The sequence below is a fragment of the Enhydra lutris genome, unplaced genomic scaffold, assembly GCF_002288905.1.
Source record: "Enhydra lutris kenyoni isolate GAN:26980312 unplaced genomic scaffold, ASM228890v2 scaffoldscaffold38, whole genome shotgun sequence".
In the NCBI taxonomy this organism is placed as follows: domain Eukaryota; kingdom Metazoa; phylum Chordata; class Mammalia; order Carnivora; family Mustelidae; genus Enhydra; species Enhydra lutris.
Genome location: NW_019154122.1, coordinates 12,792,717 through 12,806,398, shown reverse-complemented (window position 1 = coordinate 12,806,398; position 13,682 = coordinate 12,792,717). Strand labels below are relative to the sequence as shown.

The window sequence follows — 13,682 nt, the reverse complement described above, 5'->3', positions numbered from 1 at the left end:
GGGCTCGATCCCAGGACCCTGGGATCGTGACCTGAGCTGAAGGCAGATGCTTAACGGAGTGAGCCACCCAGGCGCTCCAACAAAAATCTCTTGTGTTTCTATACAGTTATAACAAACTGTGGGAAAAAGGAATAAACTAATCCCATTTACAGTTGTATCAAAAAGAAGAAAATACCGAGGAATAAATTTAACCAAGGAGGTGGGAGATATGTACGCGGAAAACTACAAGATATTGATGACAGAATTTAAAGAAGACATAAATAAATGGGACGATCTGTGGTCATGGATTAGAAGAATCAGTACTGATAAAATGTCCATACTAAGCGAAAGCAATCTAGATTCAGCGCAGTCCCTGTGAAAATTTCAATGTCGTTTTTCACAGGACAAAGAATCCTATCATTTGTAGGGAACCACAGAAGGCCAGAACAGTCCTGAGGAGGAAGAACAAAGCTGGAGGTATCACATTACCTGGTTTCAAACTCTTATAAAACCATAGTTGTCAAAGTCATATGGCCTGGTATAAGGACATTCACATAGATCAGTGGAACAGAACAGAGAGCCCAGAAATAGACCTGTCTGTATACGGTCGGTTAATTTACAGTAAAGGAGCCAAGAATGTACAATGGGGAAAGGACAGTCTCTTCAGTAAACCATGCTGGGAAAACCGGACACCCACGTGTGAAAGAATGAGACTCGACTGTCTTACACCATACATGAAAACGCAAAATGGATAAAGACTTGACTGTAAGACGAGAAACCATGAAACTCCAAGCAGAATACATAGGCGGTAAGTTCGTCGATGTCAGTCCTGGCGATGGTTTTTTGGATTTGACTCCAAAAGCAAGGAACAAAGGCAAAAATGAACACGTGGGACCACATCAAAGTAAAAAAGCTTCTGCAGAGCAAAGGAAATCATTAACAAAATGAAAAGGCAACCTAGAGAATAAGAGAAAATATTTGTGAATCATGTATCTCATAAGCAGTTAATATTTAAAATATATGAAGAACTAGACCTAACTGTGAGACCTGAAACCATAAAAATCTTTGGGGTTTGGGGCGCCTGGGTGGCTCAGTTGTTAAGTGGCTGCCTTTAGCTCAAGTCATGATCCCAGGGTTCTGGGATCGAGCCCTGAATCGGGCTCCCTGCTCAGCAGGAAGCCTGCTTCTCCTCCTTCTCCCACTCCCTCTGCTGTGTTCCCTCTCTCGCTGTGTCTCTCTCTGTCAAATAAATAAATAAAATCTTTTTAAAAAAAATCTTTGGGGTACTTCTGTTAACTAAATATGAGTCTCCTTTGGTCTCTGACAGTTTGTTAGTCTTTCCGTGGTTTTCATTATCTTGACAGCTTTGAAGAGCTTTGTAGAATTTTCTCTTAATTTGGCTTTGTCTGATGTTTTTCTCATGATTAGACTGGGGTTTGGGGTTTTGAGGGAAGAAAATCACACATGCCAAGGGCCCTCTCATCACTTCCTCTCTGTGTGCACACTGTCCATACCGCACCCCTGCTGGTGGTCACCTTCACCACCTGGTTAAGCTGGTGATTTTGGGGTCTCTCCACCGTGAAGTTAATGACTTTTTTCCCCTTCCAGACTCAGTTCTTCGAAATCGAGTTCCTAAATCCAGCCCACCCCACCCAGGCAGTGAGAATTAAGCTTTACCTTTTGGAATGGGGAATGGGTACATGGAGATAAGTTTAGGTGGAATTCTTCTGTAAGGGACATTTGTCTCTTCTCCTTACTTACAGCAGTAAGAACTCATGTATGTTTATTTTGTATTTTGAGTTTTAATTCAAATTGCTGTATTTCTTTTTGCATTATTATTTTACACAAATCATTCTAGCGTTGGCCATTGGGAGCTCTTTTGGGTTGACTCCTGTGTTTGACATGCTTATCTTTTCATTTTTTTGAATATTGTCTCTTCGGCGCTGTAAAATGCTACAGGCTCAACCTGTTTTTTCTTGCACTGGCCCTCCACTCAACCAGTTCTCTAAGGAGCTGTCAAGGTCTTTTGATTCTTTGCATGATTCACCCTTTTGATATGAAGGAAGGGAAACTATCTCTTAAATAAGATTAGGGGCGCCTGGGTGGCTCAGTGGGTTAAAGCCTCTGCTTTCGGCTCAGGTCGTGATCCCAGGATCCTCTGATCGAGCCCCACATCGGGCTCTCTGCTCTGCGGAGAGCCTGCTTCCTCCTCTCTCTCCCTGCCTACCTCTCTTGCCTACTTGTGACCTCTGTCTGTAAAATAAATAAAATCTTAAAAAATAAATAAATAAGAAGATTAAATCATTTTTCTAATTTGTGTCATTGGTTTTCTTCTCTTAATATTTTAGGTACCACTGTATTTCTTTGCAGGTTTGAAATGCTCTTCTATTTGTGTTAATTCACAAGAACAAAATGTTTTCACTAGGAAGTGAGCTGCTGACTGAATGTATCCGTCGGCTTTATGGAGTAGGATATGCTCATTAGAAGCACTTCTGAGGGCTCACGTTTGGTATTGGCCAGATAAACTACGAGCGTACTTTGTGTTTTCTGGGAATGTTAGTTAACCCTTCAGCTTAGTTCATTGTCAAGATCTGTGTAAATTAGCCTTAGAATTTTAATTAGTAGTAGAACGATGGTTCTTTTTATAACACTAATATCTTTTTAAGGTTTGCTTTTATAATTGTAGAATACATGAAACATATAGCTTTGGTGTAAAATAGCTGTGATCACAGAAGTGTTCCACAGTTTGGGATGGTGGAAATAGCATTTTCTTTGGAGTCAAGAGACATGTATTTTAATCTTGCCTCTGTTTTTAACTTGCTAATAAGAGAAATTCTTAGACTTCATAGATCTCAGTATTCTCATCTGTAAAGGAGAAGAGGATTGGCCAAGACCTTTAAAGTCACCCCCCACCACACACACAAACCTTTTTAACAGCTTTATTGGGGTTTTAAGGTTCCATTTGGCAATTCTCTTTCTTTTTATACTAGAATTTAGCAAGCCACTCTGTGTGTGTGTGTGTGTGTGTGTGTGTGTGTGTGTGTGTGTGTGTAAAATACCGGACTAGATCTAGTGTTACAGCATTCAGGAAAATACTGTGGTACTGGGAGGAAAATCTTAGAGATTTAAAACCCTCCTTATTATTTCCTTTAAAATTATGGCCTTCCCACACAGAATGTATAATTTTCCTTTAACAAGCTCTTATTAGTGATAAAAGTTTGGACAGCGGCCATCTTGAAAGTTAGTGGTTCATCTTCTATTAAGCAGACATGGCTTTCTCCATTCTTTGTTACATACACCCTCACTTTTTGAAGACTTGTTTTTATTTTATTTTATCTTTTTTAGATTTTATTTATTTATTTGACAGAGAGAAACAGCAAGAGAGGGAACACAAGCAGAGGGAGTGGAAGAGGGAGAAGCAGGGCTCTGCCGAGCAGGGAGCCCAACGCAGGGCTCGATCCCAGAACCCTGGGATCATGATCCGAGCCAAAGGCAGACGCTTAACGACTGAGCCACCCAGGCACCCCGAAGACTCATTTTTAAATTGATAATGCACAGAATTTCTCATCTTGTAAAGGAGGATTAGAGGAGATTATGTCTGTTTTAATTCTTTAATACCTGCCTTTATGGAGATGAAGTGGGGGAAATCTCTGTTCCTTGAAACTTGGCTTCCTGACAACAGTTTCCCAAGTTAGGAGCTGGAGAGAGGGCGCGCTTTGGAAACAAAGTGATGTTTTGTGCTGTTGCTTGGATTAGGTTTTAGCCACAATATTTAATTTATATTGATTCTAAATAAACTCAAAGACCCCATCCATTTTTTTAAGTTTAAGAAAGCAGAGGGGTCACTCCAGATCCTAGATGGGATTGAGGAAGGCTGTGATACATAATAAATTCCAGGGCGAATTGCCCCACTAAAGATCACATGGAGGGTTCTGGAAAAAAAGAATTCGGATGATATCCTTGATGTTTTATTAAAATATTACAAACACAGGGGCGCCTGGGTAGCTCAGTGGGTTAAAGCCTCTGCCTTCGGCTCAGGTCATGATCCCAGGGTCCTGGGACCCAGCCCCCCATCGGGCTGTCTGAGCGGCAGGGAGCCTGCTTCCTCCTCTCTCTCTGCCTGCCTCTCTGCCTACTTGTGATCTCTGTCTGCCAAATAAATAAATAAATAATCTTAAAAAAAATATTACAAACAGTATTCTGTACTGTCTGGTGTACTCTGGGATTGTATTACTGTAGGATCATTGTACTTGCAGTGTAGTTTAGTATGCTGTGTTACAAATACAGGTTTTTTTAAACAACTTACTCTATTTAATTTAATTTAATTTTATTTTATTTTTTTTAAAGATTTTATTTATTTATTTGTCAGAGAGAGAGAGGGAGAGAGAGCAAGCACAGGCAGACAGAGTGGCAGGCACAGGCAGAGGAAGAAGCAGGCTCCCTGATGAGCAAGGAGCCCGATGTGGGACTCGATCTCAGGACACTGGGATCATGACCTGAGCCAAAGGCAGCTGCTTAACCAACTGAGCCACCCAGGCGTCCCACTCTATTTAATTTTAAAATTGGTTTTACAAGGTAGAAGTTTTAAAGTTGCTTAATTGCTATTCCATAAAAATTGTTGGACTTTATTATTACTGATTAATTTTATTTACAGCTGTGTGGGACTCAGTCGTTAAGCATCCAACCCTTGGTTTCAGGTCAGGTTATGAGCTCAGGGTTGTGAGATGGAGTCCCACGTTGGGTTCAGTGTAGAGTCAACTTGAGCTTCTCTCTCTCTTTCTCCCTCTGCCCCCCATCCCCCGCTCACGCTCGCTCACTCATGTGCACACTCTCTCTCTGTAAAGAAATAAATTCTTTAAAAAAATTGTTAGACCTTTCATCGTGCTAGGTAAAATAATATTCTCCTAAGGACCTTATTGAGGCTGTATTATTGATTCCTTCAGTAAATAGTTATTGAGAACTTACTTTGGGTTACATTCTTAAATTTGGGAATTGAAAGTTTTTCTGTCTTCTCTAGATTTATTTCTGAGTTTCTGCCATGTTAGGTTCTTTCTGTATTCTCCTTGAATCTATTTCAGAATAGAGGATTTAGTTTCTCTTTTCTTGCATGAGTCCTGCAGAGGCTTTAACAAACAGAAACGTGTTAAAACCCACTATCAGGAATGGGTGAATGTTTTCTGATACTCTTCAGTGAGCGACAGAAAAGGGCGGCAAGTCTACTTTCTTGTGATTCTGGGACTGTTCAAGTTTATCCGCTGGGTTCTTGTTTCAGCTACAAATGGTAATTCAAGTTGCTGTTGTGTTTTTTGTTTTTGTTTTTAATGTCTCATTTTTAAATTTAAATTCAGTTAATTAACATATAATGTGTTATTAGTATCAATCTCATTTTCTTTTCCGCAACGTAAGTATGTATTTTTTAAAGTACTTACAAATGCCTGGGTAAAACATTGTTTTTTCATGGAAAGGTATTTGTGGAGTTGGAGTATTTTTTTAATTTTATGAGAAAAACATGGTTTCAAAGACATGAGTAAGAAATAATCTGCCCTGTACTCATGGATGTTATTCTCTATACTGTAGGCTCTGCGAAGGCAAGGACGGTTTCAGTGTCAGGGCTTTTATTTTCCCCAGATCATCTGATGAGATGTTCAGTCAACAAATGAGTTGATCTGTATTTAAGGACATTGCTTAGATTGGCTCTGTTGGCATGTTTTCAACATTTTGTTGTAAAAATCTTAAGCCTAAACCAAAGGTGAAAGAATTTTTCAATGAACACCTGTATATACACCAAAGATCCTACCATTAACATTTTGGTGTATTTACTGTGGCACATATCTATCTGTGTATTTCTACAGCCATTTATTAATTTACCTTATTTTTGGTGCATTTCAAGGATTTTTCTGGACCGTCACAGAAGCTAATTTGTATCAGGGGCCATGTTTGAATCAGTGAAAGAGAAAGTGATGCGGAGTCGGGCTCGGCTCTCAGATGTAGCTGTGTCACTGACCTCGTATGACATACATGGATAAACTATGATTTCTTGCTAATGTTTTCGTGATTTTAATATTAAACATGAGCATGATCTCCCGATGGAGATTCCTTATCTGCTGACTGTCGTGATGGTAGGAGTGCTGATTGTGTTTGTTTACTGACGCCATTACAGATGGCTCTAATGTTACTTTGTGGGAAACTTAACTTTTCATGTCTTTTCTGGCCAGGAGTAGCGCATCGAAGCCAGAGCAGTGAAGGAGTCAGTTCTCTCAGCAGCTCGCCCTCCAATAGCCTTGAAACCCAGTCTCAGTCTCTCTCACGTTCCCAGAGCATGGATATCGATGGCGTCTCTTGTGAAAAAAGGTAAAGTAAGCCATTTTCCAATAAGCTGTCGGGTTTACGGAAAGGGAGAGATTCAGTCACTTTGGTCTCTAGTCCGCTAGTCCCAAGTGCCAGCCCAGAGATTTATGCCAGTCCTTAGCAAATTAGTGCGAGATCTGTGAGGTTTATAGGTCTTCGTATTATTCGGAAATAGTCTTTATGGAAGTTTTTTTGGTTTTGGCATTGAAATGTCTTTTATGAAATAATGGTATAAGTGGTAAAAAAAATTATTTTAAATTTTTTCTAATGTCCGTATTTTGTACACACTGTGTTGGTGGGCGTATGTCAGTCCCTAAAAATTTCTTCAAAGTTTTACTGACTAGTGAAATTTTTAAATTTCGAAGGGTACAGACAGGTAAGCCACGTACCTTAGGAGCTCCATAAGGGTCAGGATGTCCAGGAATAGGGTCTGTCTGTGCTGTCATAGTGCCATGAGTGGGTGACAGAGTGGCTGGGTACTGAGTCCTTTATTGCTCGGGAAGGCCAGAACCCCCCACCTCCCACCCCAGGACCCAGCTCCTCTGCCCTGAAGCAGCTCCCACAGTTCATGTCAGTGGACCGACAAATACTATTTTCTATGTGCATTATGAGGTAGAAAAGGTTAAGAAGCAGTGGCATAGGGCTTTGGCACTTGGTGGGCTTGGTTTGAGGAACCAGATCAGAGATCACCTTACATTAGGTAAGAATTCAGAAAGGACTGCATTCTCAGGAAAAAGATCAAGTAGGAAAAAAATCCAACCCCACAGAGTAAAAACAATCGTGTTCTTATTACCGTAGCTCTGAGTAGATAAATTGTTAAAAAGCCAAGTCATCTCTGCAGTTTCATGGCCAGTGGGTGACTTCACTGGGTTGAGCACCTGGATTTATGCTCTTGCTATAGTCTGAAAAGCCTCAAGATGAGAACTACTGTCATATACAGTGGAGCCAGGCCTATGCTGTCTGAAAGGCACCTAGCAGAAGCAAACATAAATCATCCATGTCTTCAGAGAATTTCCTTAGAAAAATTGCCAAGAAGTGTGAGCTCATGGTCAGAAATCACAGAATGCACTAGATAAAAGCCAGCATGAGTAAGGGACCCAGAGCAGAAATGACAGAAGTATTCACCTGGAGATTTTGGGGGTTTGGAATTACTAGGTGTGGAATACAAAACACACATGTTTAAATAAATTACAAAGGGAACTGAAAACATGAATAAGGGGAAAGCAACCATAAAAACAATCAAGCACAGTTGAAAAAGAATCGTGTTGAATCTTTAGAAATGAAAAGATCACTCAGATTGAAAACCTGATGCAAGAGTTAGACATAGCTAGATTAGACATAGCTAGAGAATTAACGTACCGACTGGTAGAGCTGAAGAAATTACCCAGAGTGTGCCACAAAAAAAAAATGATGAAACTTGTGCAGTGTATTTAGAGACATAATGGACACACAGCCAAGCTAGACCTCATGGAAATTCAGAAGGAGAGAGTAGGGAGACTTAGAGCAACTCCCCACACCTTGCTTTATTCTATGCTTTTTTTCCTCTATTGGTTGGGAAGCCATTTTCAAAAAGCTAAATGGCTACGAATTTTTCTAGAGTTGATAAATGATATGACTTCTCTGATTCAAAAAGCCCAGAAACTCCCATGCTGATTAAACCAAGGGAAGCTCATATCTGGACATTCTATAGTAAAATTTCCAAATATTGAAGACAAAAGAGCTTTAAAGCAGTCAGAGAGAGCAAAGAGTTTAGCTACCAAGGAATGATAGATGCCTGAACGACGGAGGTCACATGGAGGCATAATAGTATCCAAACGCTGAAAAGTAAATCAGCTGCCCGCTGGGACTTGTGTGCCCTCGTGCACCTGTGTTTCAGGTGCAAGGGTGAAATAAAGACATTTATCGATTCAAAATAAAAACAAATGCACAAACAAAAACAACCTGATAGTCTGCCCCCAGAAGAGCCCAGCTTTTAGCACATGTAGTTGAAAAGGAAGGAGAGTGGCCCCAGGACTGATATCTGCGATGCAAGCCGGAAGAGCGAATGAGGACAATAAATGTGAATCGAAACAAAGACCAGCAGTGTAAAACAGGAGTCACAGTACAGAAAATAACACTGGGGGAGAGAAGGAAAACAGTGAGTTAGACGGAATGTGCTGCACAGCATAGCAGGGAAGCCAGGAGCGGGGTGGTTAGAACAAGCTCTGATGTCCCTGGGCACTTAGGAGAGGGGTGAAGGTACTTGGCCAACTTTTACATTTTGATGTAAGGATACTTGGTAAAACTTCAAGGGTAGCCACTAAAAGAACGGGAATGGAGTATGTCTTCCAAGCCAGTCAAGGGAAAATATGGAATGGGAGTTGGGAGCTTGGGAGAATTTAAGTCAATTCAAAAGGAGGGAAGAAAGAAACACAAGTTTTTAAAAAGGGACAAATGAATAGAAGATCAAAAGAAATGAAAATTGGTCAGTCTCATAATGCATCACAGTGAAAAGGCTTAGATTGGGGTAAAAACAAAACAGAACTCAGCTTTATCCTTGTTTACAGAAGGCACACCTGAAACATTAGGTTAGATCTTCAACCTTTCACTGAAAGCAAAAGAAAGGGAAAAGCCTATCCCACACAGATACTAAACAAGAGAAGACTGGGGTAAACATATTCATAGATTAGATTTTAAGGCACAAAGTATATTAGAAATAAGCACTGTGTACTGTTTAACAGTTTCCAAAATATATGCACTTGGTAAGAGGACAGCAACAGCAGTAAAGCACACAACAGTAAAACTAGGAGAAAGCAACACATAATCATAATGGGAGATTTTAACATTCCTTTCATCCATCAATAAATCAGAAAGAATGAGCATCAGTAAGCATATGAACAAATTAAACCACACAGCTAAAAGCTTGATGTAATTGACAGATACAGAACTTGGCACTCTACAGTTGGAGAACACACATTCTTCCCTAATCCCCAACGACCGGAGAGTTTCTGTGTGATGCGTCACATAGATCATGTTTTCTGACGAGGACATTAAATTAGGTGATTAATAGAAGGAAAAATCCTAAAAATTTCCTCACACAGTTGGCAATTTTTAAAACAGAGCACGCTTCTAAATACAGATCAAAGAAGAAATCATGGGAATTTGAAAGGATCTAGAACTGAACAGTAAGAGATATTCCATGTTATAAGCTGTATGTCGTAGCTAAAGTGGTCCTCAGAAGAAAATAGAAAGCTGTAATATATTATAAATGAAACAGGGAAAAAGAGAATATAAATAAGTCTCAGAAATAAAAGCCCTTTTCTGGGAAGACTCTTTCCCTGCATATGTGCATGGCCGACCCCTCTCTGGTCTGTATTCATGCGGCATTTCTTAGGGTGGCTCACCCCATTTAAAATGGAAAGGCCCAGGGCGCCTGAGTGGCTCAGTGGGTTAAGCCTCTGCCTTCGGCTCGGGTCATGATCTCAGGGTCCTGGGATCGAGCCCTGCATCGGGCTCTCTGCTCGGCAGGGAGCCTGCTTCCGCCTCTCTCTCTCTGCCTGCCTCTCTGCCTACTTCTGATGTCTCTCTCTGTCAAATAAATAAAAAAATAAATCTTTAAAAAAAATGGAAAGGCCTGCACCCTCAGTTGCCCTTTCCTTAATTTTTCCATAGCAGTTATCATTGTATGATATGTTTCACTTATTATGTTCATTGGTGTCTTTCTCCCCCTAACTAGAAGGTAAGCTCCATGACACAGGGGTCGTTTTGTCCCTTTTGTTGGCCCCTCAACCTCTCTGACAGCTAGAACAATGTCTGCATAGAAAGGGGATCTCGGTAATGTTCGTTATTAAAAAAGAATTCCGTGAAAAAAATATAAATGCGCAACATGCAAATAAACATGAAAATCTGGATGAAAATCAAATTCCTGGAAAAACGTTCTCCCAAAATTGACTCAAGAAGAAAGAGAAAACCTGAATGATCAAAAACCAATGAAATAAATTGAATCAGTATTTTTAAATTTTCCAAAGTAAGCCCTTCGCTCATATAATTTTATGGGCAGATTCTGCCATTCTAGTTATACACAAATTTTTCCTGATCATCTTAAAAAATAGGGAATAGTTACCAACCCAATTTACAAAGCTTGTAGGACCTTAATATCAAAACCAGACAAGAATAATATAAAAGAAAAAAATTACATGGTAATCAGGTTCATGAACGTACTTGCAAAAATCTTGAAATACTGATAAATCAAATATTATAACACATAAACAGCAGACAAAGCTTCTGTGGGGCTGGATGCCAGGATAGTGGTTACTGTGGGCTTGCTTGGTTGTGGAAGGGTCATCCGGGTGCTCTTGGAGTGCTGGTAATGCTCTGTTTCTTGATGCGAGTGCTGATTACATCAGTATGTTTCTTTTGTGAAGCTTTATTCAGCCAAACACGCAACGTCATCCATGGATAGGTCTGTACGGATATTTCAGTTGTAAGTTTAAAGTAATAACATAACGTGAGCAACTTGGGTTTATCTCAAGAATGCAAGGGTACAGCATTAGTGAATCTATGAATATTATTCCACACATTGTATATGGAAGAGAAAAGCCGTATAATCTTGGTAGTTGGAAAAGTTTTATAAAAGCCTCAGTCCGTGATAAGAATCTTCGCAAACAGGAAACAGAAAGGTGCCTCCTGAATTAGCAATATGGCAGAGACAGAGTTCAGCGAGTAGACGGGGGCCAAGCGACTAGTTTTGTCCGGTAGACTGTGAGTGGAAGTGACATGTGTCACTTTCAGGTGAAGGCAGTTGAGCCGATGCCTCCTCCATCCCTCTCTTCTCTTGCTCCAGTGACCTTGGAGGCTGTGTATTGCAGATGGCATAGATTAAAGATGGAGTAAGGATGCTTCACTCTCACCAGACTTTGCGTAAGCAAGAAATAACCATTATAGTGTTAAGCCTCTAAGATTTCCAAATGTGTGTGTGTAACCACAGCATAGCCTACCGTATTCTGACTAATATAAAGGATGTCTCTCAAGAAACTACAGCAACTCTCATAGTCTGGGGTGAGAAATTAGAAACACTCCCTTTAAAATCAGGAAAAAGAACAAAGGTGGCTGCTCGCTCTTTTTATGTCTCATCAACACGGGGATCCTACCCAGTGCAATCAAATAAGGGTTAGAGTGGAAGAAATGAAGTAGTTACTATTTGGAGAAGAAATGGTTTTCTACCTAGTAAATCCTACGTGTAAGTAAATAAGTTGTTTCTCAGAGATCTCAGAGTTGTATTACTATGGACTAGCAACAAGAAATTAGAAAACTTAACTTTTAAGAGGTACCATTCCCAATTTCATTTAAAAACATATGGTACCTAGGTATAAATTTAGCAAAAGAAGTGAAAGACTTGGAGAGAAAACAGTGAAAGTTTATTGAAAGACCAGGGGTGCCTGGGTGGCTCAGTCAGTTGAATGGCTGGCTCTTGATCTCTGCTCAGGTCTTGATCTCAGGGTTGTGAGTTCAAGCCCTGCACTGGGCTCCGTGCTAGGTGTGGACCCTGCTTCAAAGAAAAGATTTATTGAAAGACCTCGAAGAAGATCTAAAAACTTGGAGAGAGATGCTTATTATGGACTCAATAACGTAATGATATCCTTTCTCCCAGTTTGATCTCAAGAGTCCGTAAAATTCTAGTGAAAATACCAACAGGATTTTTAGGAAATCTGTGAAGCTGATTCTTAAGTATGTGTGGATGAGCCAGAGGCCAAGAATTGCTAAGACTCTCCTGAAGTAGGAGAGTGAGGTGGTGACATTGACCCAGCAGATATCAAGATTGACTGTGAAGTATCAGAAGTAAGATAGAGTGATTTTTGTTCCGGGACAGGCAGATTATCTAATGGAACAGAAATGAATATCCAGAAAAAGACCCATACGTGTTTACATGGCCACTGGACCTGGGAGAGGTGATTTCATATGAGCTTAAAAAGGATGCTCTTTTCAGTAAATGGTGCTGGGAAAATTATTTATTTAATGTGGGAAAAATTAATATATGTGCTTAACCAGATTTTTGTAATCAGGCTCTGATTGTATGTGTGTCATTTAAAAATGATATGTACAGAAAATAACCTCTAATTTGCTTTTGAAAGTGAGCCTAAGAAAATGCCAACTTAGGAAAAGTTTTTCCAGCAAGTGTAAAAACAGAATGTTTACATCCTAGTATATGAAGAGCCCTTAAAAGTCAATCAGAGAAAATATTTATTATTATTTTGCCTTCTTGACTGATTTTGACTTCTTTGCTTTGTTATTTTGTCTTCTTGACTGATTTTGACCGGTAGTTAAGAACTTCTCCTCAACCAGGAGCTATGACATTGGGTGGGTTTATGAAAGGTAAAAGCCTTATTTGTTTTTTATACTTAAAGCATGTCCCAGGTGGATGTGGATTCAGGAATTGAAAACATGGAGGTTGATGAAAACGATCGAAGAGAAAAGAGGAGCCTCAGCGATAAGGTTGGTAAGAGACGAAGCCCTTGCTTCTGTTTGTAGAACAGGTGATATAAATGCCCTTTTGGTTCTCCCATCTGCACGGTTGATCAGAGTGAGCTGCCCCAGGTCAGCAAATTTCGTTGAGGTGACTCTTTGTTTTGGGGGGAGGAAAAATGGGTAGCTAAGACTGCTCTAATGGAAGGAGAGCTCACTTCTTTCATCCGGGCAGATCCTGAAGTTAGCTTGGTTTCAGATCCATATTTCTGTCAGTAGATGGAGTTGGTAATGAGAAGGAATTTAGCGCTAATTTGAACTTTTTCTGTTGGTCTTTTGCTTATGCAAGTATGTCATCAGATCTTCCGTAGTATTCGGAGGAAAATGGCTGGGAATTGAAGCAAGAATACGTGAAGTCCAGTAGCACTTAGAAGCTCATATAAAATATGAGGTCTTCATATTTTGTTACCGTCTGAGCTTAATTCCCTATAGTTAGACAAAAAGACCTGTTCTGTTTTGGCGGGTGTCCTGGGGGTAGACCTGGCAGAGACCGTTGCGTCACTTCCGGTGTGGTGATCAGGAGTGTTCCGTAGCACGGGGTGGTCACCTGTTGGACTGTGGGCCTTCTAGTGGCACGATGCTTTATTTTGTAGAGTTCTTACGTGTTTCCAGAATTCTTTTATATACGTGATATTTTATCTGTGACAGAAACTAGTGAGTAACATTAAATTCTGGAAAAGTTTTTGGATGAAAATGAGTTCTGTGCTGATGTTATCCTGGTTCTTTGGCGTTCGGGAAAGTAAACAAACAGGATGTATATGCATCCTTTATCTAATTCCTCCCTTGGTGATTGCAGTAATGTCCCTGCTCCTTTGTCCACCCCCGTAGATAGTTGTAAGCGGATGAAACCTCCA

The 13,682-nt window shown here is 40.2% G+C and overlaps 1 protein-coding gene across 2 annotated transcripts in view; it reads left to right on the top strand.

Moving 5' to 3' along the window:
- The window catches only part of LOC111154619 (ubiquitination factor E4B), a 122,973-nt gene that overhangs the window by 51,071 nt on the left and 58,220 nt on the right, over positions 1-13,682 (top strand). For both annotated transcript variants that reach the window (XM_022514339.1, XM_022514338.1), the window contains exons 3-4: positions 6,195-6,330; positions 12,711-12,798. In XM_022514339.1, the coding sequence (XP_022370047.1) occupies positions 6,195-6,330; positions 12,711-12,798 (224 nt within the window). The remainder of the gene's footprint in view (positions 1-6,194; positions 6,331-12,710; positions 12,799-13,682) is intronic.